At 40.8% G+C, this 26,283-nt stretch overlaps 1 protein-coding gene across 10 annotated transcripts in view; it reads left to right on the plus strand.

Annotated features, from left to right (window-relative positions):
- Positions 1–7,850: 7,850 nt before the first annotated feature.
- LOC105029513 (receptor-type tyrosine-protein phosphatase beta) overlaps positions 7,851–26,283 on the plus strand; it is a 43,589-nt gene continuing 25,156 nt past the window's right edge. For 2 of the 10 annotated variants that reach the window (XM_029115050.2, XM_034288284.1), the window contains exons 1-10: positions 7,851–8,016; positions 8,529–8,933; positions 12,319–13,169; positions 14,257–14,527; positions 18,768–19,067; positions 19,364–19,624; positions 20,868–21,128; positions 22,210–22,509; positions 22,679–22,939; positions 24,552–24,851. In XM_029115050.2, coding sequence (XP_028970883.2) covers positions 7,968–8,016; positions 8,529–8,933; positions 12,319–13,169; positions 14,257–14,527; positions 18,768–19,067; positions 19,364–19,624; positions 20,868–21,128; positions 22,210–22,509; positions 22,679–22,939; positions 24,552–24,851 — 3,259 coding nt within the window. In that variant the 5' untranslated portion in view covers positions 7,851–7,967. Of the gene's footprint in view, positions 8,017–8,528; positions 8,934–12,318; positions 13,170–13,770; positions 14,173–14,256; positions 14,528–18,767; positions 19,068–19,363; positions 19,625–20,867; positions 21,129–22,209; positions 22,510–22,678; positions 22,940–24,551; positions 24,852–26,283 lie in introns of those variants that run through there. The other 8 variants (XM_029115056.2, XM_034288286.1, XM_034288285.1 and 5 more) reach the window with 7 other exon arrangements.

Below are 26,283 nucleotides of genomic sequence, written 5' to 3' on the forward strand. Positions count from 1 at the left end.
TCCACACAGGTTCCTCAACCGAGGTAAAGTTGGTTTGATATTCGATATTGGATATTCAACGGATATTCGAAACCCGAGAACAGGTCGTATTAGGGTTAGCTATTGAATTTTTCAAATTTCAAATGTTTATAAAAACGGCTGTGAAACATGTTGGTGTCCTCTCCGAACAATTTGAAAGCGGTTTGAGGTTTCTAAGTAATTCAACAAAAAAGCTATTGAGTATTTAAGTTATAAAATGTTAATTAAAAAAATTATTCACTTTTTTGGTAAAATACAAAGGCTGTGCTACATGTGGGTTTCCTCTGAACAATTTCAAAGTGGTTTGAGGTATCTAAGTCATTCAACAAAAAAGCTATTGAATATTTACATTTTCAAATGTTTATTAAAAAAATTTAGATTTTGTTTGTAAAATCCAAAGGCTGTGCAACATGCGGGCGTCCTCTCTGAATAATTTGAAAGTTGTTTGAGGTTCCTAAATCATTCAACAAAAAAGCTAGTGAATTTTATCATTTTCAATTATTTATTTAAATAAATCCAAACTTTTCTGGAAAATCCAAAGGCTGTGCATCATGTGGGTGTCCTCTCTGAACAATTTGAAAGTGGTTTGAGGTTTCTAAGACACATGGTTATGAAGCTATGAAATTAATAACTTTTTGGCATGTAATTTATTGACGGTCCCTATCCATAAGATAAAACTATATCTGTTGAATATCCAACATCAAATATCAAACCAACTTTACCTCGGTGATTCCTCAATACATCCTCCATCCATGGATACATATTCTCTGCGCTTGACTTGGGATAGAATAAGTGCAGAAAATGAAAATTGCACATTAGACTATATTCATCAAAGTGTATGTGTTAATAAGGCTTGTTCAATTAAAGTAGCCAATCCCGATGTCCCAGACGGCTCTTTTGCCTCAGAAGGAAACAGAACACTGTTCCAGCCGAAGTCAAGCACTGCTTGTACTGTAATTCATTCCATTTGGTCATAGCTTCATCCTTGACCTTAAAGGCACACTTGGTATGAAAATATAAAAAATGTGTGTTTGTGCTGGATGTTCATGCATGATGCTACCCCAAATAAGTTTTGGAACAGTCTCACCTCATGTCTCTACCAGTTGTAAGATTGATGATTTGTGTAGAAAGCCTGTTTACTTGTGGACTGCCAAGATGAGATCAATGTTTATAACGTTAGTGAGGACTGAGCAATAGTTAGGTAATAACACCAAGTCCTTGAACTTAATGTGGCTCTGGATATCGTTTTGAATCGCTATGAAAGAAAATAAAAAAATGCTCATCTGCTGTTCATGATGCAAATGTGACACCTTGTGGTAATATCTGTTTTCAGAGGTATTAGCACAATGCTTGAATCTTTCAAAGTTGGATGTTATTATCGTTCTCCATCCACTATAGAGATTATTTGCCAATAGAATTTCATTGTTACCTCAGCGTTTGATGGGTTTCCTGAGTAGTTGTGAATTAGTGTCAGGATGAACAATTGATGTCCATAAATGGTCATGTTGCTCTATGTCCAGTGATTCCAAAAATGTTAATGTATCTCTGTCTATTTCCAGTCAGTGCCGATGACATCTGAGCAAAAAATAGTAAAGCTGGGCAGGCCATTTCTTCCGGTATGTCCCTGGTCTGTTATTACGACCTGTTATAACTGTTATAATATGGATATAATAGAGATCCATCTGAGAGTAGAAAACAGAAAACAAGATATACGATATTCACAGTTAGACTTGAATTATTGTCCTTCTTATTGCCACTTGAAATTATTATGATAACATTTCAGTTGAATGGTCTAAGACCGTCTGTCTTTGAAAGCTAATCAACTTTTTTGCCTTTAGTTGGACCTCTTTGGAGCATTACGTTTGAAATGATAGACCAGACTCTACTGATATGATGGGTGCATCAATTATTTAAACTGTATTTCTTCCCTGCAACACTTCAACCTGTGTCCTTCATCAGCCTAAGATCAGGAAATGGAAGACACTGGACAGTTGAGATGGACTCGAGGATGTTGTGTTGATCAGGACCCCTAAACTAGGTCATCCCTGCCTGATGATAATGTGGGAAAAGTCCTTAGACTAGGTCAATCCTGTCTGATGATAATGTGGGAAAAGTCCTTAGACAAGGTCAATCCTGTCTGATGATAATGTGGGAAAAGCCCCTAGACTAGGTCAACCCTGTCTGATGAGAATGTAGAAAAGCCCCTAGACTAGGTCAACCCTGTCTGATGATTAAATGTGGGAAAAGCCCCTAGACTAGGTCAACCCTGCCTGATGATAATGTGGGAAAAGCCTGGGACTGGAGTGCGTGTCAGCTTGTTTCCTGAGCAGAGTACCAGGATGGATGTAAGGTGTGCTCCATCCTAGTCAGAGAAGAGGGGTCACCTCCTCTTTCCCTTTCCTTACGCCAGTCATCTGTAACTGAGACTTGTAAAAGTGCTTAAATGGTGATTGGTGACAGGGTGATATGCATGTGTAATTTGCAACAGCTCCACAATAGTTTGTTGAGGCGAGGCCCTGTTAGTTTTGACTCTTGTAACATTTACATGAGACAAAAGCATCCAATCATCATTTCACCAAGCATCCAATCATAATTTCTAAACATATTTTTCTGTTCTATTGCAGTCGGCACACAACACAGTTATTAATTATAGCACATATGCACATATCCTGCCAGGATGGAACTTTTTACTGCCGGCTGTTCTATGACATTGTAAATATTATAAAGTGATTCACAAAAAAGGAAAATAGAAAAAACATTAAACTGTTAGAAAATACTGAATAAGTTGAAAACTGTACATTTCCACGGCATAAGCTAGCTGCCCGATCACCACGGTAACAAACCATTTGGCTCATCCATCTCTGCAGGCCTCCTCAAGGGTCGCAAGTCAGGGTGTGGGCATATGCTCAAGGTCGACAGGCTCTGATTGAACCAGGAAATGGCTAATTACAGAGGAACAGGAGATTTCCTGAGCTGAACCCTGCTTGCCTGGACTCAACTGAAAGACACATAGGAAGTGCTTTATGACTCCAGTTGAAGTGAGTGTGTGTGTGTGTGTGTGTGTGAGGGAGTTGAGGTGCAGGTTGAAATAGGACATGATGAGTTGTCTTTTCCAGTAGTTCAGGAAGACTTATTTTAAAAGCATGTAGTGAGAGGGGAATGAGCATAGAGCTCCTTTTGGCCTGGCAGCCAATCAGATGTGATCCATGTTGTCCCAGATTTTCCCATCCTAAATCTCAGGGTCATTGTGTATACAATATCTAGTTATTTCACAGCATAGCCACAAGTGATACCTGATTCAGCTCCAGTGAACTCATCCTCATGGCTTACCTCAGCCTCATCCTCATGGCCTACCTCGGCCTCTTCCTCATGGACTACCTCGGCCTCATCCTCATGGCCTACCTGGGCCTCATCCTCATGGCCTACCTCAGCCTCATCCTCATGGCCTACCTCAGCCTATTCCTCATGGCCTACCTCGGTCTCATCCTCATGGCCAACCTGGGCTTCATCCTCATGGCCTACCTGGGCCTCATCCTCATGGCCTACCTTGGCTGTCTTCTATACAAACAGCAAATGGGTGGGCACTATGGCCGAAGTGTTTGTGTGGCTTGGCCATCAGCGCTGTATCAATTTGATGTTCTACCGGCTACACCTGAACCCAGACAAAATCTTATTTTTTGTTATTATTATTTTCACTCAGAAGATAGAATGAACGGGTTCAGCCTTGGAGACTAAAACCATGGCAATTCGTACTCTGTCTGTCTGGGCCTAGTTACTTTGTCTGTCTGGGTTAGGGCTCTTGGGGCAGAGAGACCATGAATCCATTCCACAGAGGTTTGTGCGGACAGACCAGGTTACGCAGCACGTCTTCCTGTAGAGGGTGGAACTTCCTCTTCACCAATCGTCAGCTGGGTGATTTCTGGTGGGGTTAAGTATACAAGCCTGCTCCACGCACAGAATGGTACTAAATCTTCCATCCATCCCTCTTGTGCAGTGAGGACATAGTGAAGGGGCCCAGGTAGAGTGTTAGGAAAAAATAAAAATACTCATACTTTAAAAATGAGCGAGACTTGAGCCCATGAGCTTGTTAATCTGATTTTGTTTGTATATTTCTGCATCCTGGAAGAGCATGCTATTGTCCAACTCAGTGTGTACAGCTTGACACTGAAGTGGCCAGAACAGACTAGCTAGGCTGTTTGCAGAGGAGAGAGAGGGAGAGGGCTATGAAAAAAAGACAGCCAGACGGAGACAGAAAGGGGCTAAACTATAAGTACTACATGGATTCAATCAGCAGTGTATTGACTCTGGATGAGAGCCGTTTAGCTATCTTACTGAAATCTAAATGTTCAATAACAGAGAGAGTGAGGGAAACTGCCCTAGCTAAGTATGGGAGCGCACAAACACCTCTTCCACCCCTTCACTCTTCCCGCCCCCCCCACGTTCAGTTGGCCCCATGGGACTGGGTCCACCACAGTCTTAGCTCCAGACAGGACACAATGGGTGGACAAGGAGGCACCGAGGACCCTGAGACCTTGAAGAAGAATACAAAAGAAAAATGTATTGTAGGTCTAGATTTGAGATGGAGAAGATATTTCTGTAGAAGAACAATGGCTTGCTGTCTTTTTCTTTATCAAAAGAGAGTTTCATTGCTATGCTAATGTCCTGTGGGTTAGTTTAGATATTCACGAGCAGGACTTTGCATAAAAACATGTGCTTGATAACCATTCTGGTAGTGGGGAAGCCTAGATCATTAAAACCCTAGCGTAGTTCATAGCGTCAGGCTTTCTACAACAACACTGGGCCCCGTGCCAAAGGAGTCCAGTTCCAGGACAGGTCGGTACTTCATGTGTCCATGACATGTAAAGGCTGAAGGCTCAGAGGGTGGATGCTAACCAGAGGATGTGGAGGATGGGTGGAGGAGATGTCCTGCTTGGAGGGAGGGAGAGAGGGAGTGAGAGACCTCCCCTTCCCTTTCGGAGAACAGGATGTCAGGGAGGGGGAGAGTGTTCCGCAGGGGAGTGGGGACCGAGGGGTGGGGGGGGGGGGTCCACGAAGGTCCCACTTTTAATGGAGATAAGAGCAGGAAAAGGAGCCGAGCCTGAGAGCGAAGGCTCCCAAAGTTTGTTGATCTGGGAGATTCTCTGGGGCTCCCCCAGAAACTGTTATGGCGCTCATGCTTTGGCCGAACCCACCTGTTGACGTGGGCCATATTTGTGATTTCCACTGCTTTCGGACATGAATCGTACTGTACGTTGGCAGACAGCTGAGATCGTGTTGATATTCTAAAAGAGTTGTGATGTTTGCACTGGAAACATTGTTATTTACTAGCCCCGCTGTAGGAGAAAATTATGAGAGAATGTTGGCTCTGTGCATCATTAGGCCATGTGCCAATGCTGATAGGCTTGAAAGAAACGCACAGCTGCTCTTGGATCAGCTTACGCCATTCAAACTTTACCTAAAAGTAACTGCCCAGGATTTACAGATTTCAATAAAATACAGTACAATCTGTATTTGGCTACAATTTCAGTGAAACCGTTTTTCTTTAAAAAAAAATAAATGATAAGCTGGAAAGGCGTGGGCATCCCCAAAAACCCAGTATGAATAAAGGACAACAACATTTTAGGAGAGGAAAATATCAACTTTCTACATTGAGATTTACACTGGCCAGTAACTTTAATATTTTTTTTATTAAATCCCGGCATGAACCAAATAATAATGCAGTGACTAAATTACGATATTTTACCTGGTATTTAAATGACTTATTTTACCTGTTAAGTTGACAGAGAACCTGTTCTCTTAAAGGAACAAAACAAAATTATAATTGTAGAGGAGAGCAGAGGGGATCAAATGGACAACTGAATGCTGAGGATGTCTAGTTGACCTTGTGGGATTAGATATTTGGCTAGGGCACTCACTGTTAGGCACCAATCCTCTTACTCAAAGTGCAGTGGAATCCTATGTCATTGTGTGTCATTGTGAACCCAGTCAGAAGCAATGTTTAACAGAAACCTACACAGGGTAATTCCCTTGCACTGTCCTTTGATTCTGGGATTTCATCTGTAGGTCTGTAGGAAGATGGCCAGCCCCTACTGGCCATCTGTTACCTCTCCCACCATCATCTGGCCTCCCATCCAGGGACAGACCAGGAACAACTCTGACGGCACACATATCATTGGCTACATTAGGGCAAACATTAGACAGTTAGCCTAGAGGCAAGGTACCTGTAGAACTCAATTGACTGACCGTGAAAATGTGCACTGATTGAAATTGATTCCATCTGTTTTATCAATCTGGTCAATGCCTTATGTCTATCTTTCTTTCACTCCCTGTCTAACAACACTTTTCAGTGTATTGCTTTCTTAAATTAACTATTTTGCGTGGATGTTTAAGAGCTTTCTTTACTCGGCACACGGGGCTTCAATCAGCGATCCACTGAACACTATGAAAACTATAGCCCACAAAACAACTACTTCAAGGTCTCGGAGCGACTGACGTAACTGATTGAAGTGCTTTAAGCACCAGCCAGTAAACGACTAGCCATTTCACAACCATTACTCAAGTATCGAAATATGGAATTACATGACCTTAATCATAACACCCAATATCACCCTTCCCCTATGGCCTAAACTGCATGAGCTTCATCGTCTTAACGCAGATTTCCTCTTTAGAGTTTTTAGTTCCACTTGCCACCCATAGAGATATGACATGTCAATGCTTCAAATGACTGGCCTTTGGATGCTCAAATGCAAATGTTTTTGTGTTTGTGTGTAGGGACCTAATTCTGCTCTGTGAGAGGACTGAAGAACACCATGGGGTTAAGACGAAGTTGAGCTTGGAGGTATTCAGTTGAAACTGTGACTCATAGAAGAAAAATAACGGGACCATGTACAGCTGTAAATAACTGTATAAAGAAATTATTTTCTCTATTGATTACATGGCGAGATTGACTGAGCACACATCTGTTACAGCAACATATTACAATACTTAGAAAACTTCTATAGCACCGGTCTGCATCCAGCTTTGTTTTGAATTAGGCCTGAATGTAACATGGGGCAAGGCAGCCCCCCTAAGATCAATGTCTATTTACTGAAACAAAAAAGAAAATGTAGTGATTTTTTTATATGTTGAAAATTGCTATGCTTAGGGTAATGGATTATAAAGTAAAATAAATTGCTACAGTTGACACATTAATTTGTATTTAATCAAATGTATTTTTAGGAAAGGTGCATTTTTTCCAGCTACTGGGGTAAGATGCTGCCCCATGGGGTTAGTTCCCCCTGGGGAATCTGATCCCAATAGAAGGTAATGCCAAAGGGTTTTTAAGAAATTTTCCTTACACACCATTTCATACAGTTAAACTAAATGTATTATCGTTTAAATACGGCAATCTTTTAAATCCCAGTCGTCTTTAAAATGAGATACAGAAGAAAACGTTTTTAATAGTTGGCTGAGATGGTGTGATGATACAGAGGACATCTGTAGTTGATTAAGACTAGTGGCACCCCATGTTATACTACCTATGGTCATTTTGAATTGTGAATATGATAATAAAAATGCTTGGTGAGGTGATGCTTTACACAGTACAAAATAAATAGATTCGGTCATTTTGTTCTTGTGTTGCTGAATTCTTAAGTTTGCAATTGCGGCTCTGCATCACGCCTGTTGCAACATGGACACCGTGTTTATTAACCTGTGCCCCCACATTGCGTGTTTGCGTTCTATCTGAACGCTTTGACACTTCAGCATCTTTGGTATTTCCGATAGAAGAGCATTTCCCTGTCGATGTCCAGTGCTGAAGGATACTTTACTATGAAACCTAAAAACAATTGAATAGAAGGAAGCACTGGTCACTGACTTTTTCCTCCCCAGAAGGCCACTTCCCTTTAACGCTTCAACTCAGCTCATCTGAATCTAGCGGACGCGGCAACTGTTACAAATTCTAGAGTGAAATGGATACTTTGGGTTTCTTTATATTTATTCTTCATTTCTCTTCAACAAGTAAGTAGGTTATTTTTAAATTTGTCTGTAAATTCACATTCTGACTATTGAGTAACAATCAATTTTCCTGTGCGTGAAAACAACGGAAACAACGGTTCTTTCTTATCTATAGCCTACAGGAAAGTGAACGCGTTTTTGATTAATGTTAAACCCAATGTTATGATAGAAGTAAGCTATATCGCACTATAACAATAAATGGTAGATTATTTGAGTGATGCTTTTTACTTGATGTTGAGCATCCTGTTCTTGACCTCAGATGATGAGGGATAACAAATTACCTGTATGAATGAGCGATAATGAAAAAAGCGCCCCTTTCAATCAGATGAAACAGTTGTCCTATAGGCATATGAGGGCAATATCCTACCGTAAGACTTTTCGTATACGTATGTCTGTATGTAACAGAATAATTTTTAATAGCTTTTGGAATTATAATAATCATAATAGTCTCGTTTGCAGCTTTTCAATGATTGTTAATATCCCATCATTGACCATGAGTTTTTATCTCCATTTAGATGGTTTCCTTATTGTACATACAACAAAGAAATTGTGTCTGTCAACCCTCAAAACGAGGGTGATCCTCGCCAAATGCAATGTCACCCGTCCAGATCAACAATGGGAATGGACGAAAGATATGAAGTTGCATCACGCACAATCATCCGACTGTCTCTGGGTCAATCCGAGCAATGCGATACCTTCGCACGCGCGTCTTGCCTCGATAAGGAACTGTGACAGCGCACCTAGTTGGAAATGCTACGACAACCGGGGGACTTTTGGGTTAGCGGACAAGCAAATGTACCTGAAGAAACAAGGTTCAATGGTTACGATCAGAGGGGACCCAAGTTATTCAAACTGGACTAAGTATGAAGAAGTTGATTCTGGAGGGAAACAATTGATGACAAACTTATGTCCGGGCAAAGGTAAGTGGTCCACTGAAGAATTGAATCTGCTTTGTTACATCTTTCAGAGCCGATCGGTGTCTTCCAGAATCAGGCTTTTGGACACCTTAGTAAATATGAGCAAAATAGCTTATGACAATGTTATTGTCCTGAGGTTCGTTTTAAGCTCAAATTAAAGAGAAATCTAACCTGTAATTGAGGTCAAATTTGTTATCAATAAAAAAATCCTCAGTAACATTTGTCAAGATAATTGGCGGACAGATTGGCGGACATTCTTATTAACCAAATATAGTAGAAATTATTTCCTACTGATATATATATATATATATATATATATATATTCTTTCAAATTCATCAGTCTTAGGAACTCTTAATTGGTCACCCCTTACTTCTACAGGGGTTTACATATTAGGTGACATATATGCCAAAACCTCTTAGTCATCTATTAACATGGAGATGGTCAGAGTTGGCACAACAATGAAATGAGACAACATTATATATGGTTATATAATATGTCCACTATTAGGGCAATAAATAGGTAACATTAAAACTACAGCTGTGATAAACCTGCCTGGAAATTGGCCCAAGTGTATTTCTCCCATGCATATTAAAAAGGATAGTTCAAGAGGTAAACAATTCCCCAAAAACGATAGAGAACTGCAGAAGCTGGTTGAATCCTGTGGTCTCCAAAACTACGATGATACATTTATTTGCACACTGCTCTCATCAAGACAAGACATCTGTGTGTTTGAGCTCTTGCACATAGGCCTGCCCACTATTCATTTGCTTGCAGACAATATAATACTCACAACCCTAGTCACTTAAATAAAATGCACATCATACGCTAATAACATTTTCAATTCACACTAGTAACTAGGAACTCCCACAGCAGCATAAGGCTCAACACATTGTCCAGACCTCTGCTTACCAAAGAAGAATATTCAAGCACGGCCCCCCACTTACCGCGGGCCCTGGTGCAGCCACACCCCCCATAGTTACACCAGTGCCCATAGCCTATTGGGGGTGGTTAATGAGATCTGGTTGGCGTTGCAGCAGCCGCCTACCTAGATGCCAAAACATTTTCATTGCCCCTTTCTTGAAGGCCACTAAACATTTTAAGTTGTAAAGTTAATTTCACATTCTTCAATGGGGCAGAGAAAAATATACTTATTTTTTAAATAATTGGACACTGACACAATTTTTGTTATTTTGTCTGTTTACCAAAAATGTCTTCAAGTCAAAGTTAAATAATGAATATGGGCTTGAAGTGCAGTCTCTTTGCGTTAAGGGTATTCACATCCAAATTGGAGGGTTTTGGAATTACATCTCTTCATTATGTAGCCTCTGTCTTTCAAGGGACCCAAAGTAATTGGGCAATTGACTCAAAAGCTGTTTCATAAACAGGTGTGGGCTATTCCTTCATTATTTCGTCATCAATTAAGCAGGTAAAAGGTCTGGAGTTGATTCTAGGTGTGGCATTTCACAAGAGCAAATACAGAGGGTTAACCACAAGGTGCAAAACATTCATAAGCCTCAAGAATAGAAAGACCAGATTTTGCCAAAAATCTAAAAAAGCCAACCCAGTTCTGGAATAGCATTCTTTGGACAGATTAAATTAAGATCAACCTGTACCAGAATGATGGGAAGTAAAAAGTATGGAGAAGGCTTGGAACGGCTCATGATCCGAAGCATACCACATAATCTGTAAAACACAGTGGAGGCAGTGTGATGGCATGGGCATGTATGGCTTCCAGTGGCACTAGGTCACTAGTGTTTATAGATTAAGTGACAGAAGACAGAAGCTGCCGGATGAATTCTGAAGTGTATAGGAATATATTGTCTGCTCAAATTCAGCCACATTTAGCGAAGTTGATTGGACGCCACTTCACTTTACAGATGGACCATGACCACAAACATACTGTGAAAGCAACCCAGGAGTTTTTTAGGGCAACGAAGTGGAATATTCTGCAATGTCTGAGTCAATCACCTGATCTCTACCTGATTGAGCATGCATTTCACTTGCTAAAGACAAAACTTAAGGCAGAAAGACCCACGAACAAACAACAACTGAAGACAGCTGCAGTAAAGGCCTGGCAAAGCATCACAAAGGAGGAAACCCAAAGTTTGGTGATGATTAAGTCTGCACTTAAATTGCATCTCGGTTGTTTCATTTAAAATCCATTGTAGTGGCATACAGAGTCAAAATTATAAAAACTGTGTCCGTGTCTAAATATTTCCAGAACTAACTGTAATTCTAGTTATTTTGTCATAATTGAATTTCTTACTATTCCGCACATGTTGCAAAGAGTGCCATGTTAATGTGATATAAGTAAAGAATGAGTGGCCCCTGGAAAAGTGTTTCCTCATGTGTGGTATGCCTGACATCTATGCCAAACGAACTTCTAATCAAAATTAAATATCCGTAATGATATCATAGAGAAGTAATGATTATCTGGAGGCCATAATTAACTGCCTAATCAGCCTAAAGTGTCAGGCTGGCCCTGATCACTGCTATTTCTGTGTATACAACCACCTAGCCTACGTTGTTTCAGTGTAGTAGCCTTGCCTCTCTTCCTCAGAAGTTTGGTAAGGACATACCTTGTAAAATGGTAAGGCCCAAACCATGGAATTAAATATCGGTAGTAGCCGGTTGCTCAAACTCAAGATCACATAAATGACTACATAAACTTTTTTATTTTTATTGGTGCACATTTAAAACCAGGTAAAGCAAAAATGAATAAGCTAAAGAAGCAATCACACCCTGTCTGATGGTAATCAGATGCGGTTGAGGAAAGCAGACGATCACCCTCTTGATAATGACTTCGCTTAATATTGTGGTCAAGTTTGTGTTTTACTGCCCACTCTCTCAGCCAGGAAAAACGTCAGCAGTGTTCTTCCTGTGAAAGTTACGGTCATACAGGAGACGTGAAATGTCACAGTTCATAAAAGAGGAATGTAACTGGAAGATTTGTGCTAATTGTTTACAAAAGGTTGATTCAAATAAGTGTTCACTTTTTTCCTTTTTTTTTGACCGTGCATAAAATCATTTACCTACACAGATAACATCAGTTTTATGCTCATAAGGTAAACATTTTTAATATTGTTTGCCGGATGAATAAATTACATTATGAACCATATTTTACTGTTATTACATTTAAACTAATATACTGATTATGTAAAAAAAATTTCCCTCACATGGTCACACAATGAGGAGTAATGTGTATACCTGGAATCTTAGAGCCATGTATAAAGAAAACTTTACTTCAAAAGGTGCTTTGTGTTCCACAGCAACTTGAATACGAAACACATACCTGACTGCTAACGTACATTTTACCAATATATCATCCAGCTGTATGTAAGTCACTGTACAGCTCTGTCAAATCCTAGTCATCCCTCTTTTTCCCAGGTTCCACCACAACCTCATCCACTTCAATGTATTCATCCACACACAAACCAACCGAATACACCAGCACAGTCCTTGCCATTAAAAGGACCTATATAAGCACACAATCATCCGACACTGTGTGGGCTGATAGGACTACTCGGCATCGCTCTACTGTAGGAGTTCCCTTCACAATATCCAACAGGGTGAACACCTTTAATGCGTCCTTGGTAGCCACACACACCGATGACCTTATCAAGACTCGGACAAGAAGGACGGCCACATTGAGTCTCATACCCAGTTCCGTCTCAAGGGCTGTCACGACTTCAGGGGCTGACTCAAGGGCTGAAACAGATCCATCTCCATCCAGATTCACAACAGTGCTGACTACAACTTCTTCTGCCCATACCAGTGTTACCGTCGGCCGAACAGTGAAGTTGAAATCTACATTTCCATTTAATGTAGCCCCAGACACAACAGCCCCAGCCTCTGTGACCTCAACTCCAGCCATGCCCTCCTCAGCTCCTCCTTCAAAATCATCAACTTCACCCAAAACCTCTCCAAGAAAGACTGTAGGCAGACCAACAAATGATATAGCCCCACCAACAACCTCTACCGTCCCCCCATATACATCCTCAACTGCACCCGCAGACCCCCCAATCACATCAACGGCAGCCTCAGCCACAGTGACAACAGGCCCGCCCACAAGCCCCAGAACCAGACCCACAGCTGCAGTTCCACCCTCAACTACCACAGCCGCACCAAGAACTGCCACAAACACATCCACAACAACTTCAGCTCCACCCTCAACTACCACAAGCACACCCAGAACTACAAATACGGCACAGACGACAGAGGTGACCAGCACCCCACAGGTGAGAGATGATGACATTCACTTGAAATGAACATGAATTTAACGTGATGATTAAGATTTTACATTAAAGTGGTGAAGCTCAGAACAAGCATTCTGATAAAAGGGCATTGTTTTGGCAATGAGGCACACGGTGGTGTGGTATGTGGCCAATATATCACAGCCAATAGCTGTTCTTAGAAATGATGCACCCTGGACTTCATATGTTGTTCATATTCCACAAACCTCAGAAATGCCATAATTTTATTAATAATTGGATACAAACAATTAAAATAAATGTTGTCATGCCCCTGAATAAGGTCTCATATACCACCGCCTTTAACCACCATTCAGAGATTGAACCTCCTTGTTAATAACAACATAAATAAAATGTGATCACAGTTACAGGCTTCAATTATATATTCATGCCTGCTTTGACTTTTGCCCTAATACTGCATCCTATGGATGTTAGTTTAGCTGGACATCAAGGTTGTTAGACAGTCAAGGCAGGCAGCCAAGAAGGAAAGAAGGTGGGGTATCATGTCGAGCTGGGGGGGGAGGGCGGGGGTGCTGCTGCTGCTCAAGGTGCTGCTGTCCAGACCCTAGTCAAAGTTAGACCTCTGAGAAATAGGATAAGTCCACTGTAGTTGGATAAAGTTGGTGGACTGTGGGTGGTTAGGTGACCTGATTTGGGATACATTTTTCTGAGCTGCCTGTCTAGCTAAAGCAGGTCAAGGTGGCGTGGAAAGAGATTGTACGTCCCCAATTTTGCGCTGATTTTCTACTACAAAATACAAACGAGATTCCACGCTTTGTTATGCGCGAGGCACTAAAGCGTCCAACAAGCAAACGTAAAATTCATAATAGAAATACAAGTTCGTTTATGGAATGATTATGACAACCTATTTTGGGATATACTTAATATGTTTTATGTTGTTTAGTAACCTAACGGATTTAAATCAACGACCGCAATGTTCAGATATGCAACTGTTACTTTGATAGTTTGTTTTTTGTGGAATTTTGTGGAGGTGAGCTATTGTCCTTATAAATGTAATTTACTATTTGCTTGGACATTTTTTACTTTACTGATGCCTTTTTATTTTTCATTTCAGGCCGAGACCACGGTCAAGTGTTCATTTTACCTGACTGAAACAAGCGCTGGTACGGATTCCATTAGTCTAAAATTAACCACACCAGGAGAAGAGTGTAACTTCGCAATTTTTTATGATACTAGGCAATCCTATATAACGGAATGTGATCACAATGGAGAGCACACTAAAGAGTATATCTGCAATATAAGACATTTGGAACCTGGGACTTTGCATCACTTCAAAGTTCTCTCGAAGAGTGATGGAGAGAAACTCGATGTATCAGTGCGAACAGGTAAGCTTTGCAAATTAAAATACGTGTGCTTCTATTATATACTTCAGAATATCAGAAAATATCTAGTCTGAGAATATGCTTATTTTAGTCTATTTGTCTTTGTTTACCCTGATTCTACTGATTCTGTTTCGTAAACTAAATTATACGCCTGTTTAAATAAACGGTGAAATAAAAATAGAATCAAAATGTTTTACACACTAGGGCGGTTTTCTAACTTATTGCATCTTTGCATCTACAAGTGTATCTGTTAGTTGTCTATTTGCTGATGTTTTATTCCACATTGGGTATTTGCGAAAACAATTATAATTTCTAAATAATTCTACAGCAGTATTTAATATATTAAGAGATTACTTTAAATAGCATGCTTCATTGTATTCACTTTTTTATGAACTGTTTCAAATTTGCCCAGCATTGTTTTATGGTGCACTGATTCTGAATAGATTCTGTGCATTTCTTTGATAATGAACAGAGAATAGAGAGCTCCTGTGCCAGCATCTGGGTGTAATTTCAGTACACTTTTTTCGCTTTACATCCTTTGTTTTATCCTTTGTATGTCACTAAGACCACAACCTTGAATTGTTGGCCAAAAATCTAAAACCAAAGAACCTTTCAGGTCAGTGGTCCCAATATTTTAGATTAGAACCCTGGACATTCTGGAACAAGCTGCTCCAATCATCTAAGGCAGCAGAGGTCAGTAACAATGCTGAGCATCTAATCTTCAAGTGTTTGTTTCCAGACAGATCTCCCTCTCCCCAGAGCCACTTCCCGGCAAGCATTGTTTCTTTGTTCTAGCGGATGCAGAAGGCCTCAATGATTTGTTTTCACAGGACAGACAGAATTGACTGAGAGTGCACTCAAGATCTTTGCATTTAATGTGCTCAGGCTTTTTGTATGTCCTTGTGAGTGGATTGTAAACAAAATTGTTTCATTGTTGTAATAAGAAACCACACTTTTGTGTTATGTACCTTAGATTTAAGTTTGGACGCTGCATAATATGTAATTAAAAACAGAATGCAATGATGTGCAAATTATTTATTCCCAATATTGAATAAACAATATTACAAATACAACATATCAAATGTTGAAACTGAGAAATGTAATTGTTTTTAGAAAGATATATGCTCATTTGGAACTTGATGCCAGCAACATGTTTCAAAAAAATATGGGGACAGGGGCATGCCCACCACTGTGTTGCATCACCTCTTCTTTTAACAAATCCTCTCCAAGCGTTTGGGAACTGAGGAAACCAATTGCTGTAGTTTTGAAATTGGAATGCTGTCCCATTCTAGCTTGATATAGGATTGCATCTGCTCAAAAGTCTCCTTTGCTGTTTTTGACGTTTAATAATGGGTGACAGGTCTGGACTGCAGGCAGGCCACTTTAGCACCCACACTCTTTGCTACAGAGCCATGTTGTTGTAATACATGCAGAATGTGGTTTGACATTTTCCTGCTGAAATAAGCAAGGCCTCCTCTGAAAAAAACGTTATTTGGATGGCAGCGAATGTTGTTCCAAAACCTGTATATATTGTTCAGCATTAATGGTGCCTTCACAGATGTGCAAGTCACCCATGCCATGTTTACTAATGCACCCCCATACCATCACAGATGCTGGCTTTTGAACCAGATAGTCCTTTTCCTCTTTAGCCCAGATGATGAGGTGTCCACAATTCCCAAAAAGATTCACAAATTTGGATTCGTCAGACCCACAGGACAGTTTTCCACTTCACCTCAGTCCATCTAAAATTATCTCTGGCCCAGAGAAGGTGCCAGTGTTGCTAGATGTTGTTTATGTATTGTTTGTTTCTTCTTTGCATGGTAGAATTTTTACTTGCATTTGTGGATGCTGTGAAGTTTAGTGTTCAGAGACAATGGTTTTCGGAAATGTTCCTGAGCCCATGCAGTGATGTCCATTACAGAATCATGTCTGTTTTTTGTGCTGCTTGCGGGCCTTAAGATTACATCCATCCAATATTGGTTTTCTGCCTTGTGCTTTGCGTACAGCGATTCTTCTGGATTCTCTGAATATTTTAATGATATTGTGTACCGTAGATTAGATTTCTTTGTAATTTTGCATTGTGATACATTATTCTTGAATTGTTGCACTATTTTCCTGTGCAGTCTTTCACGAAGTGGTGAATCCCTCCCCATCTTTACTTCTGAAAGATGAATCCTCTCTGGGATGCTCTTTTTTTATCCAATCATGTTACTGGCCTGTTGCCAACCAACCTAATGTGAGGTGTTCCAACAGGTTTAGTTTTTTAGCATAACACAACTTTTCCAGCCTTTAGATGCCCCTGTCCCACCTTTTTTCAAACGTGTTGCTGTCATCAAATTGAAATGGAGCATATCTTTTTCAGGGAACATTAACATTTCTCAGTTTCAACATTTGATGTGCTGTATTTGAACTATGTTCTACTGAATATAGGGTTTCAATGATTTGCACCTCATTGCATTCTGTTTTTATGTACATTTTACACAGCGTTCCAACTCTGGAAACAGGGTTGTATATACTCTAATCAAGGGTCCCGGGCTGGCTGCATACAGAAAATTGGGCAATGTTGGGTTTTCAGCATGTATTTTATTTTTTACTTGAAAAAAACATTTGTATAAGGATTTTCCCCAATATTTCTTGATATCAATTCTTGACTATGGCCCTGCTTCATCGCAGCAATTCACCACCAACTCAGAACAGTCAATGTGGAGATCTTCCAATCTTCCATTTTGATTGAGCTCAAGCAAGATTCAAACCATGGTCGTGCAATCAAGCAGCTTAACTGAAGAGCAGCGACTTTAATGCTGCAGTGTGTTGTTTCAAGTTGAATCAAGAGTTAAAATCATTCTGTCAGAGCGAAATGAACACTGTTGTAAAAAAATAAATAAACTGCAGTTTTATTGTTCCAAGGTATCATAAAGACCACTCTATGATTAGATTTTATGTGTTTTAATGGGTAACAGATTTTCAGGGTTCTTTTGAGTATCTATGGTTTCACATGTATATTCATTAATTAATCTCATGTTTCACAAAGATCAATTACTTGTTTTTATCACTTGCACAGATTTATCTGTTACAGAAATGGTTGTACCATCTTACATCATAGTCTGCCCTAGTCTGCCCTAGTCTGCCATAGTCTGCCAAATAAATGTGCCTTACCCTTACAGTCAATCTGAATACAGGTTGGGGTTGAATGGACATTTTCACAGTTGAATGTCCTAACTGGATGGCATTGTGTTGCTTTAAAACTTACGTTTTACATAAAAAAAATTGTGTCAAAATTTTGCCAACCTAGGAACAGATTATGGTGCAAGCCAGAAGCTTTCAAAGGAATTAATTCAACAACCATGTTTATGTCAGTAAATAATACGGTAATGGGTGGTGACTCTTCAATAAACCCGAAAAGAAAAAGCACCTGTGAAATATAAAAACAACATGCACTATATTTAACATCATAAAATAGTAAAATAGTTCACAGTAGGGTGAGAGGCTGTTAATGACTCTATAATATATTCTGAATTTCACATAGACCTTGAAAATATCCTACTCTGTATTGGGTCACAGAATAACAGTCAGACAGTTAAAAGTAAACACTTCTAAAAGTGTAGAACGCACTTTGTCGAGAGTGGAAGCATACGCACGCCAACATCATGTCAAAAGCACCACCACATCAACCTACCATTTTGCAGTGTAGGATTACAGGTCATTGGCCCTTAATGTCCGTGGGGTTCTTCTTAGTGGGATATGATTACAGGTCAGTGGCCCTTAATGTCCTTGGGGTTCTTCTTAGTGGGCTATGTGGTTCCTTGGGTTCTGGTGGATGGCCCCTAGAGAGGAAGCCAAAATTAGGAAAGGGTAAGAATTCATAACTGAGCAACGGGGGGCACCAACTGCCTGGCCATCCTGCTCCTCTATGTTCCCTCAAATTTGGCTTTGTTTTTATCGTTTCCTGTAAGGCTTGCTCCGAGTCCAGAACGCACGCAGGCTTCCCTGACAATCCATAACAATCTTATCACTCCGTTCCATCGGTGGCATGAACCACTAGCCTTCAGTTGAAGCACAAAGACAGGATACAAAGACTCTCTTTGTGCGTTTCTCCCTGTTGTGTAATATTGATGTGTATTTGAATGTATGTACAACATTACATTACATGCTAGTCAAATTGACAGACACTATACTAACAGCCAACAATACTAACCCACTCTCTCTTTATCTCTCCTGTTGTTCTTTATATCTCTCTCTGCAGATCCTGTGGGTCCATCCAGGTTGGATGTGGTACCAGCGTCGGTCCAGAATATTCTTCCTGGTCAGGACAGCTCCAGAGGCTTGCTCGTATCCTGGCCTCGGTCTCACGGACAGGTCGACTGGTATGACCTCACACTACAGGACACCAAAACAGGGGCGAGCCGCAGTACTCGTGTCATGGGCACTGCTGCCCCTCAGTCAGGCTTCAGCGGCCTCATCCCTGGCACCCTCTATGCCCTCAAACTGGTGGCAACAGCTGGTAATAAAACAGCCCTACCAGTTCTGGCCAGTGCAGCTACAGGTGAATGACTTCATTACTGGTTTCCAGTTGTTTGACAAGTCCTCTGCATCCATATGATTTTATCTACCACTGTTCTTGGACTTAGATTGCATTAAGACTTCCTGATCTACCATGTATTGTCATTTTACATGCTGGTACCCTCTGTCCTTTTACTAGACTCCAATCTTGATACCCACTTCAATAATAGCCTACCACTTTTCTTGGATTTGGAATAGAAATAATCCCTGATAAACCATGTCTTCAAATACATAAAAATGTATCTAACTGATACTGACCACTGTGTCTTTGTTCTCAAGCTCCGTCAGCCATCAGCGGCCTCCAGATCTCAGCCACCTCCATCAGCATGACAGTTTCCTGGCAGCCTGGCCCAGGCAGGAGAGAGTGTTTCAGGGTTCTGCTGAGGGAACAACAGGGCAGCCTGGTCAAGAACGTAACCGTGAAGAGCAGTGTCACCTCCCACAACCTTGACAACCTTCTACCTGGGACCCTGTACACAGTGACCGTGGTGACAGAGGCTGTAGGACTGCAGAATTCTGTCTCCAAACAAGCAGTCACAGGTAGGGTAACAGTCACCGAGGAAACGTGGCATTCTAATTCTGTTTGGGTGATAAGGTAACCTCGTCCCCAGGCTATTGTTCTCAACACGTTTTAACTTAGGACATGAACCTTTCTTATTTGGCCTTAGTGGGAGTGACCATGGAATTCTGTGGCGGTGGCCTACTGAGTAAAGTCATAATTTAACTTAATCAAAGCAGGTTGCTTAGCAGCTTTTCCTATGAACCTTAACTTAAAACAAAACTTTGCACTTGAAAAATAGTCAGTGAATGTCAACTTAACTCAATAAATCTGTCATTAATTTGGAAGATTTGCAGTTTGATAATTTACTTGTTGAACATGTCTAAGCCAGCCATTCGTTGTAATATGAAACAAAGATGAAGTTAACTTGCTAGTAAAATCCTAACTGTTCTGCTCTTAGTCAGTGTAATAGTGCAGAAGATCAGCTGCTTCTGAATATAAGACGTGTGCAGGAAACATGGGGAAGGTGTTGTGCAAGATGATTGGTTGGCAGACTAAACTGGTTAAAGGGATAATCTATCAAAAACCACACATTTCTGCAACATACATAGCTAATTAATGCACATACATGACAACAATAGATGTTATGAAGTTTTTCTGTATTTTGTAATTATAATGAATTAGCAAGCAATATCTATTTAAACTCATGTCTAGTTTGGAACCAACAGTCAAAACTCTCTAGACAGGCTGGCTGGCTAGGTAAATTTTTAGATCAATTGCTAGGTAGCTAGAATACATACTTCTACATGCCAAAATCAACTATCAGCATTTGAAGTAGTTACATAGATATTAAAGCCCATTCGATCTAAAAGCTGATTTGAAGATCTGGAGTACAGGTAATTGTTTTAAAAGCGTTGTGAAATGTTCTCCATCTATAGTTTCCAGAATACTTATCTGTGTTGCATTACAACACCATTTTCTAATTACACAGAAAGACCACTGAGACATAAAATCCTGGTAAAATGTTTTATTTTAACTATTGATTTTAGTTGGGTTCTCTACAGCACTATAGTACTATCCACCAGCTATTTCGGATTAAGCAAATATACAATACTTCACTGTCTTGCTGCTGGCCCCTGTCCTTGTACTAGATCCCTAACTTATGACTCAATTCAATCCTAAAGTACCACTTCTTGTGGACTCAGTATAAAACGATCCCTGATAAACCATGTAAAGTTAGACAAAAACGGGCTGCACACTGACCACTGTGTCTTTGTTCTTAAGCTCCGTCAGCCATCAGCAGCCTCCACCTCTCAGCCACCTCCATCAGCATGACAGTTTCCTGGCAGCCTGGCCCAGGCAGGAGAGAGTGTTTCAGGGTTCTGCTGAAGGACCAACAGGGCAGCCTGGTCAAGAACGTAACCGTGAAGAGCAGTGTCACCTCCCACAACCTTGACAATCTTTTACCTGGGACCCTGTACACAGTTACCGTGGTGACAGAGGCTGAAGGACTGCAGAATTCTGTCTCCAAACAAGCAGTCACAGGTAGGGTAACAGTCACCGAGGAAACGTGGCATTCTAATTCTGTTTGGGTGATAAGGTAACCTCGTCCCCAGGCTATTGTTCTCAACACATTTTAACAAAGAACATCAACCTTTCTTATTTGACCTTAGTGGGAGTGACCATGGAATTCTATGGCAGTGACTTACTGAGTAAAAGTATTTATCATTATTTATTTTGAGCAAATACATTCGCTTGGCAGCTTTCCAATAAATCTCAGAATGTTATCTAGCAACACTAACTTGTCGAGTCTTGAAAAAAAAAAAAACGGATCCCCAGAAAATACATTTGAAATAGATTTACCTAAATCATATTTCTTGAGGAGCCTAAATAAAGTCCTAAATCAGTCCTTTTTCCATACTTTAGGGCTTATTTACATTGTGTAAGAGAGAATAAAACGCTAGATAGACTTATCTTAGCTTGCAGAATAGTTTCCATAGCGTTTGAATTTATGTTCGAGGAGAAACCACGCAGGATTGTGGGTGTCAATCTCTGTAACATCCTGCGTTATGCATGTGCACTGGAAAGAACCTTGATACTGTCCAACACAAATGTCTTCACACCTGTAAATCTCTGGGGGGCATTATCAAAAATGTGGCATATTCAACCTCAGAAGGTGGTGTTTCTTACTTTCGATATCTGCAAGTTTACAGAACAAAATAACCTAGCTTCTCAAGTCTTTTTTGATATGTCTCAGAAAATATATCATTATGTAAATAAGCCCTTTGTTATTCGGCATAGAGATGTAGAGTTACATGTTCCTCAAACATTCACAGTATCTGTTTTAGTTGGAAGATTGTTGCTTAGCACTTCATGCACTTTTCTGGCAGTTGTGTGATATCATTTGCCAATGAAGGTTTTTATGTGTTGCCTAATATTATATTTTATTAATTTATCAGATACTTTTACCCAGAGTGACTGACGGGGTATAACAACAGTTTGTTTGACTTGGTTGGTTTTGGGGATTTAAACAAGTATTCTTCTGTTAGTAGCCAAAAACCTTGCCAACAATACTAACCCACTCTCTCTTTATCTTTCCTGTTCTTCTTTATATCTCTCTCTGCAGATCCTGTGGGTCCATCCAGATTGGATGTGGTACCAGAGTCGATCCAGAATATTCTTCCTGGTCAGGACAGCTCCAGAGGCTTGCTCGTATCCTGGCCTCGGTCTCACGGACAGGTCGACTGGTATGACCTCACACTACAGGACACCAAAACAGGGGCGAGCCGCAGTACTCGTGTCATGGGCACTGCTGCCCCTCAGTCAGGCTTCAGCGGCCTCATCCCTGGCACCCTCTATGCCCTCAAACTGGTGGCAACAGCTTGTAATAAAACAGCCCTACCAGTTCTGGCCAGTGCAGCTACAGGTGAATGACTTTATTGCTGGTTTGTAGTTGTTTGACAAGTCCTCTGCATCCATATGATTTAATCTACCACTGTTTTTGGACTTAGATTGCATTAAGACTTCCTGATCTACCATTTATTGTCATCCACAGGCATCTCACTGATACTGACCACTGTGTTTTTGTTCTCAAGCTCCGTCAGCCATCAGCAGCCTCCAGCTCTCAACCACCTCCATCAACATGACAGTTTCCTGGCAGCCTGGCCCAGGCAGGAGAGAGTGTTTCAGGGTTCTGCTGAGGGACCAACAGGGCAGCCTGGTCAAGAACGTAACCGTGAAGAGCAATGTCACCTCCCACAACCTTGGCGACCTTCTACCTGGGACCCTGTACACAGTTACCGTGGTGACAGAGGCTGAAGGCCTGCAGAATTCTGTCTCCAAACAAGCAGTCACAGGTAGGGTAACAGTCACAAAGGAAACATGGCATTCTAATTCTGTTTGGGTACTAAGGTAATTCTATGGGTGTGACCTACTGATTGAAGTATTTATCATCATTTAATTTGAGCGATACATTCCCATGGCATCTTTCCAATGAAACTCATCGTGTTGTCCAGCAACAACAGCACTTTTCCCTAGAAGAACAAGAAGCTAACCATCTAGTACAATGCTAACTGTTCTGCCCAAAAATTATGTGTTGTATTTAGCAAGCGCAGATGCTCCTGCTGAATGTAGAGGTGCCCAGGAAACATAGGGAGGTGTTGTGGAAAAATATTTGTTGGTAGATTAAGCTAATTAAGCCAATGCCTATCATACAGAGAGTTTTTCAATGCTTCCTTATTGGCTGACAAAGCCCAAGATTGACGTACATGTTCCAACAGACCTTCCTAGCATTTCAAATCAAAGGTTATTCTAAGTGTAGACTTAGTGTCAAATGTTTAGGTAGTGATCTTAAAAGAAGTGATCACTTCTTTTAAGACATTTTAAGGGGGTCATTTTCTCTTGCTAGAAAACACATGATTTTGAGGTTATTTTTCCCACTAATGAACACAGAGAAATAGGCCTGCTGTACGTCAACACAAAAATAACGATTATATCATTGATTGTAGGCCTATGTTGGTGATTCTACAAAAGTAATTAGAGGTAAATTATTATTTACAAGTTAACTTCCTCTTTTTTTGCCAATAGATCATTACAATTAGCCAACACAACGAATATGTGCCCATTATAGCCAATTCGTCCATGCACTGATGCAACTCTGAGACAATAACATGATGTATTCATGTATATTTGTTGTGTATTCAGTGTTTGCTTTCAAAAGGCTCACACAAAACTGTGTAATAAAACATGCCAAGAACTTAAGTGTTGGTTATTAAGCTGGTGCTTCAGTCAATAGCATTAGAAATATGTAAAACTAAGCTGACAAGGGTCTGAAGGTAATGTTAACCGTTTCGGCCTCAGGCATGAGGCACAGGTGTGATGGAGAGGCATGCCCACCCAGGATGAGCAGGGGTTTTAACATTGTTGTATAAAAAGACTGTGGACGTTTTAAGGATAGGATAAACGTACAGTAGGGCATCCATGCCAACCCGTCAACTGAACAGTTAATCACTGCCAGAGTATGTGTGTGGAGTGGAGATGGAATGGTGTGAGTAGCAATGCGTGCATAAATTGGCTTGAGCTCAGAGCAGGATTGCGACATATCGAAGTGGCGATTTTGTGTACCGTTCCAGTTTTTCTCTGTTTCCTCCATCACTCTTATTTTCATTTAGGCATATACTCTTCTGTTGAAATATTCAATGTCGAGTGATTCTTCGATAGCTTAACTGAAGACTTAATGGTAGCCTGTGTAATCACAGAAGCAGACAGGGTATTTCTTAAATTATGCTTTTGAGCGAAACAATAGAGAAATATGGCCAGGCAGGTTTTTTTGTGAGAGTTCAGCTATTTTCTAGCGGAATGGGAGAGAAGAAGTTACTGGCTGAATAGGCAACAACTGCTCAGTGAGCAAATGAGAGTTTCTGACACTCAACAGTTCTCTCCTGTTGTTCTTTATATCTCTCTCTGCAGATCCTGTGGGTCCATCCAGGCTGGATGTGGTACCAGAGTCAGTCCAGCATGTTCTTCCTGATCAGGACAGCTCCAGAGGCTTGCTCGTATCCTGGCCTCGGTCTCACGGACAGGTCGACTGGTATGACCTCACACTACAGGACACCAAAACAGGGGCGAGCCGCAGTACTCGTGTCATGGGCACTGCTGCCCCTCAGTCAGGCTTCAGCGACCTCATCCCTGGCACCCTCTATGCCCTCAAACTGGTGGCAACAGCTGGTAATAAAACAGCCCTACCAGTTCTGGCCAGTGCAGCTACAGGTGAATGACTTTATTGCTGGTTTGCAGTTATTATTCTTGTCCCCTGTTGTCACATAATTAGGGGTCCAAGCAGCGAATCTGCGGGAACCTTATTGTAATTATTAGTTTTTTTTATTATTATTAGGGGTCCAAGCAGCAAAGCTGTGGGACCCCTATTGTAATTGTTAGTTTTTTATTATTATTATTAGGGGTCCAATCAGCGAAGCTGCGGGAAACCTATTGTAATTGTTAGTTTTTTTATTATTATATTTTTTTTTAAATCTTCCTCCGTTTTTGCAAGTTTACCAACTTCTACTGGCTTACTGTTTTTAAAACTTGGCACATCCATAGAGGGCTCTGCCAAACTCACAAAAACCAATTTGGGTGTCCATAGGTCAATGCCTCTAGTGCCAACATTGGGTCAAAGTTGTGATTTTCAAACGCTTATAACTCAGGCTGTGATTGGCCTAGAGACATGAAACCAGTGTCATATGATGCATGACCATGTGTTGAACAACCTTCCAAGAGGCCGTTTTCATTTGCGCTTGACTAGATTTTCCACCATTTTGGATTTGGTGAAAAATCTATAAAATGTTTCACAGGTCGCAAATTTTGTCCAACCTCCCAGAAACTTGGCAGAGATGATCTACAGCCAAAGCGTAACAAAAGATACTTGATGGATTTTTTTCTTTGCAAAATCGTTTGCCCGTTGCAGCCAATCAGAAATGGCGGCGAAGTCACCATTCCATACCTGAGGTTGTATCTCAGCCTCTGTTTGTCCAATTGGCACCAAACTTGCTATGCATGTTCGGAAGGAGAACCAGAGGAGGTCTGCCTTGTTTGGCACTAATTGGCCATATGGGGGCGCTATACCAAAAGGCCACATATAGGGCTCATTACTCCTAAATGCAAACAGATATTTCAACCAAACTTGGTGAGTTGCATGAGTGCAATCGGTTCTTTTACTACAACAAATAGGGAGATGGCATTCCAAACCATGTGACCGCCACGGGCCAATCAAATTCAAGCTATCAATTAAAGCTTTTAGAAATGCTTGACCTCCATGAAACTTGATGAATAGAAAGTCTTCTAGGCCCCCAACAACCAGTAAAAGTTTGGGCAAGATCAGCCATTGGGTGGCGCTAAAGTTTGTTGTCAAACTTGAACTTTTCAAATTGCTATATCTTTGTGCTCCTTGGAGCTGAAATCACCAAACCTATTTCACAATGTGAGTGGCATACTGCTAAACAAAATTGACTCTTGGAACATCAAGCTCCAATATCTTGTATTTTCGGCATATTCAACTTCCTGTTAAAGCTCTAAAAATATTCACAGGTCGCAAAATTTGTTGAATCTTCCAGAAACTTGGCAGAGATGATCTACAGCTGAAGCTTAACAAAAGATACTATTTGCCCATTGCAGCCGATCAAAAATGGCGGCAAAGCCGCATATC

The sequence above is a fragment of the Esox lucius genome, chromosome 19, assembly GCF_011004845.1.
Source record: "Esox lucius isolate fEsoLuc1 chromosome 19, fEsoLuc1.pri, whole genome shotgun sequence".
Lineage (NCBI taxonomy): Eukaryota > Metazoa > Chordata > Actinopteri > Esociformes > Esocidae > Esox > Esox lucius.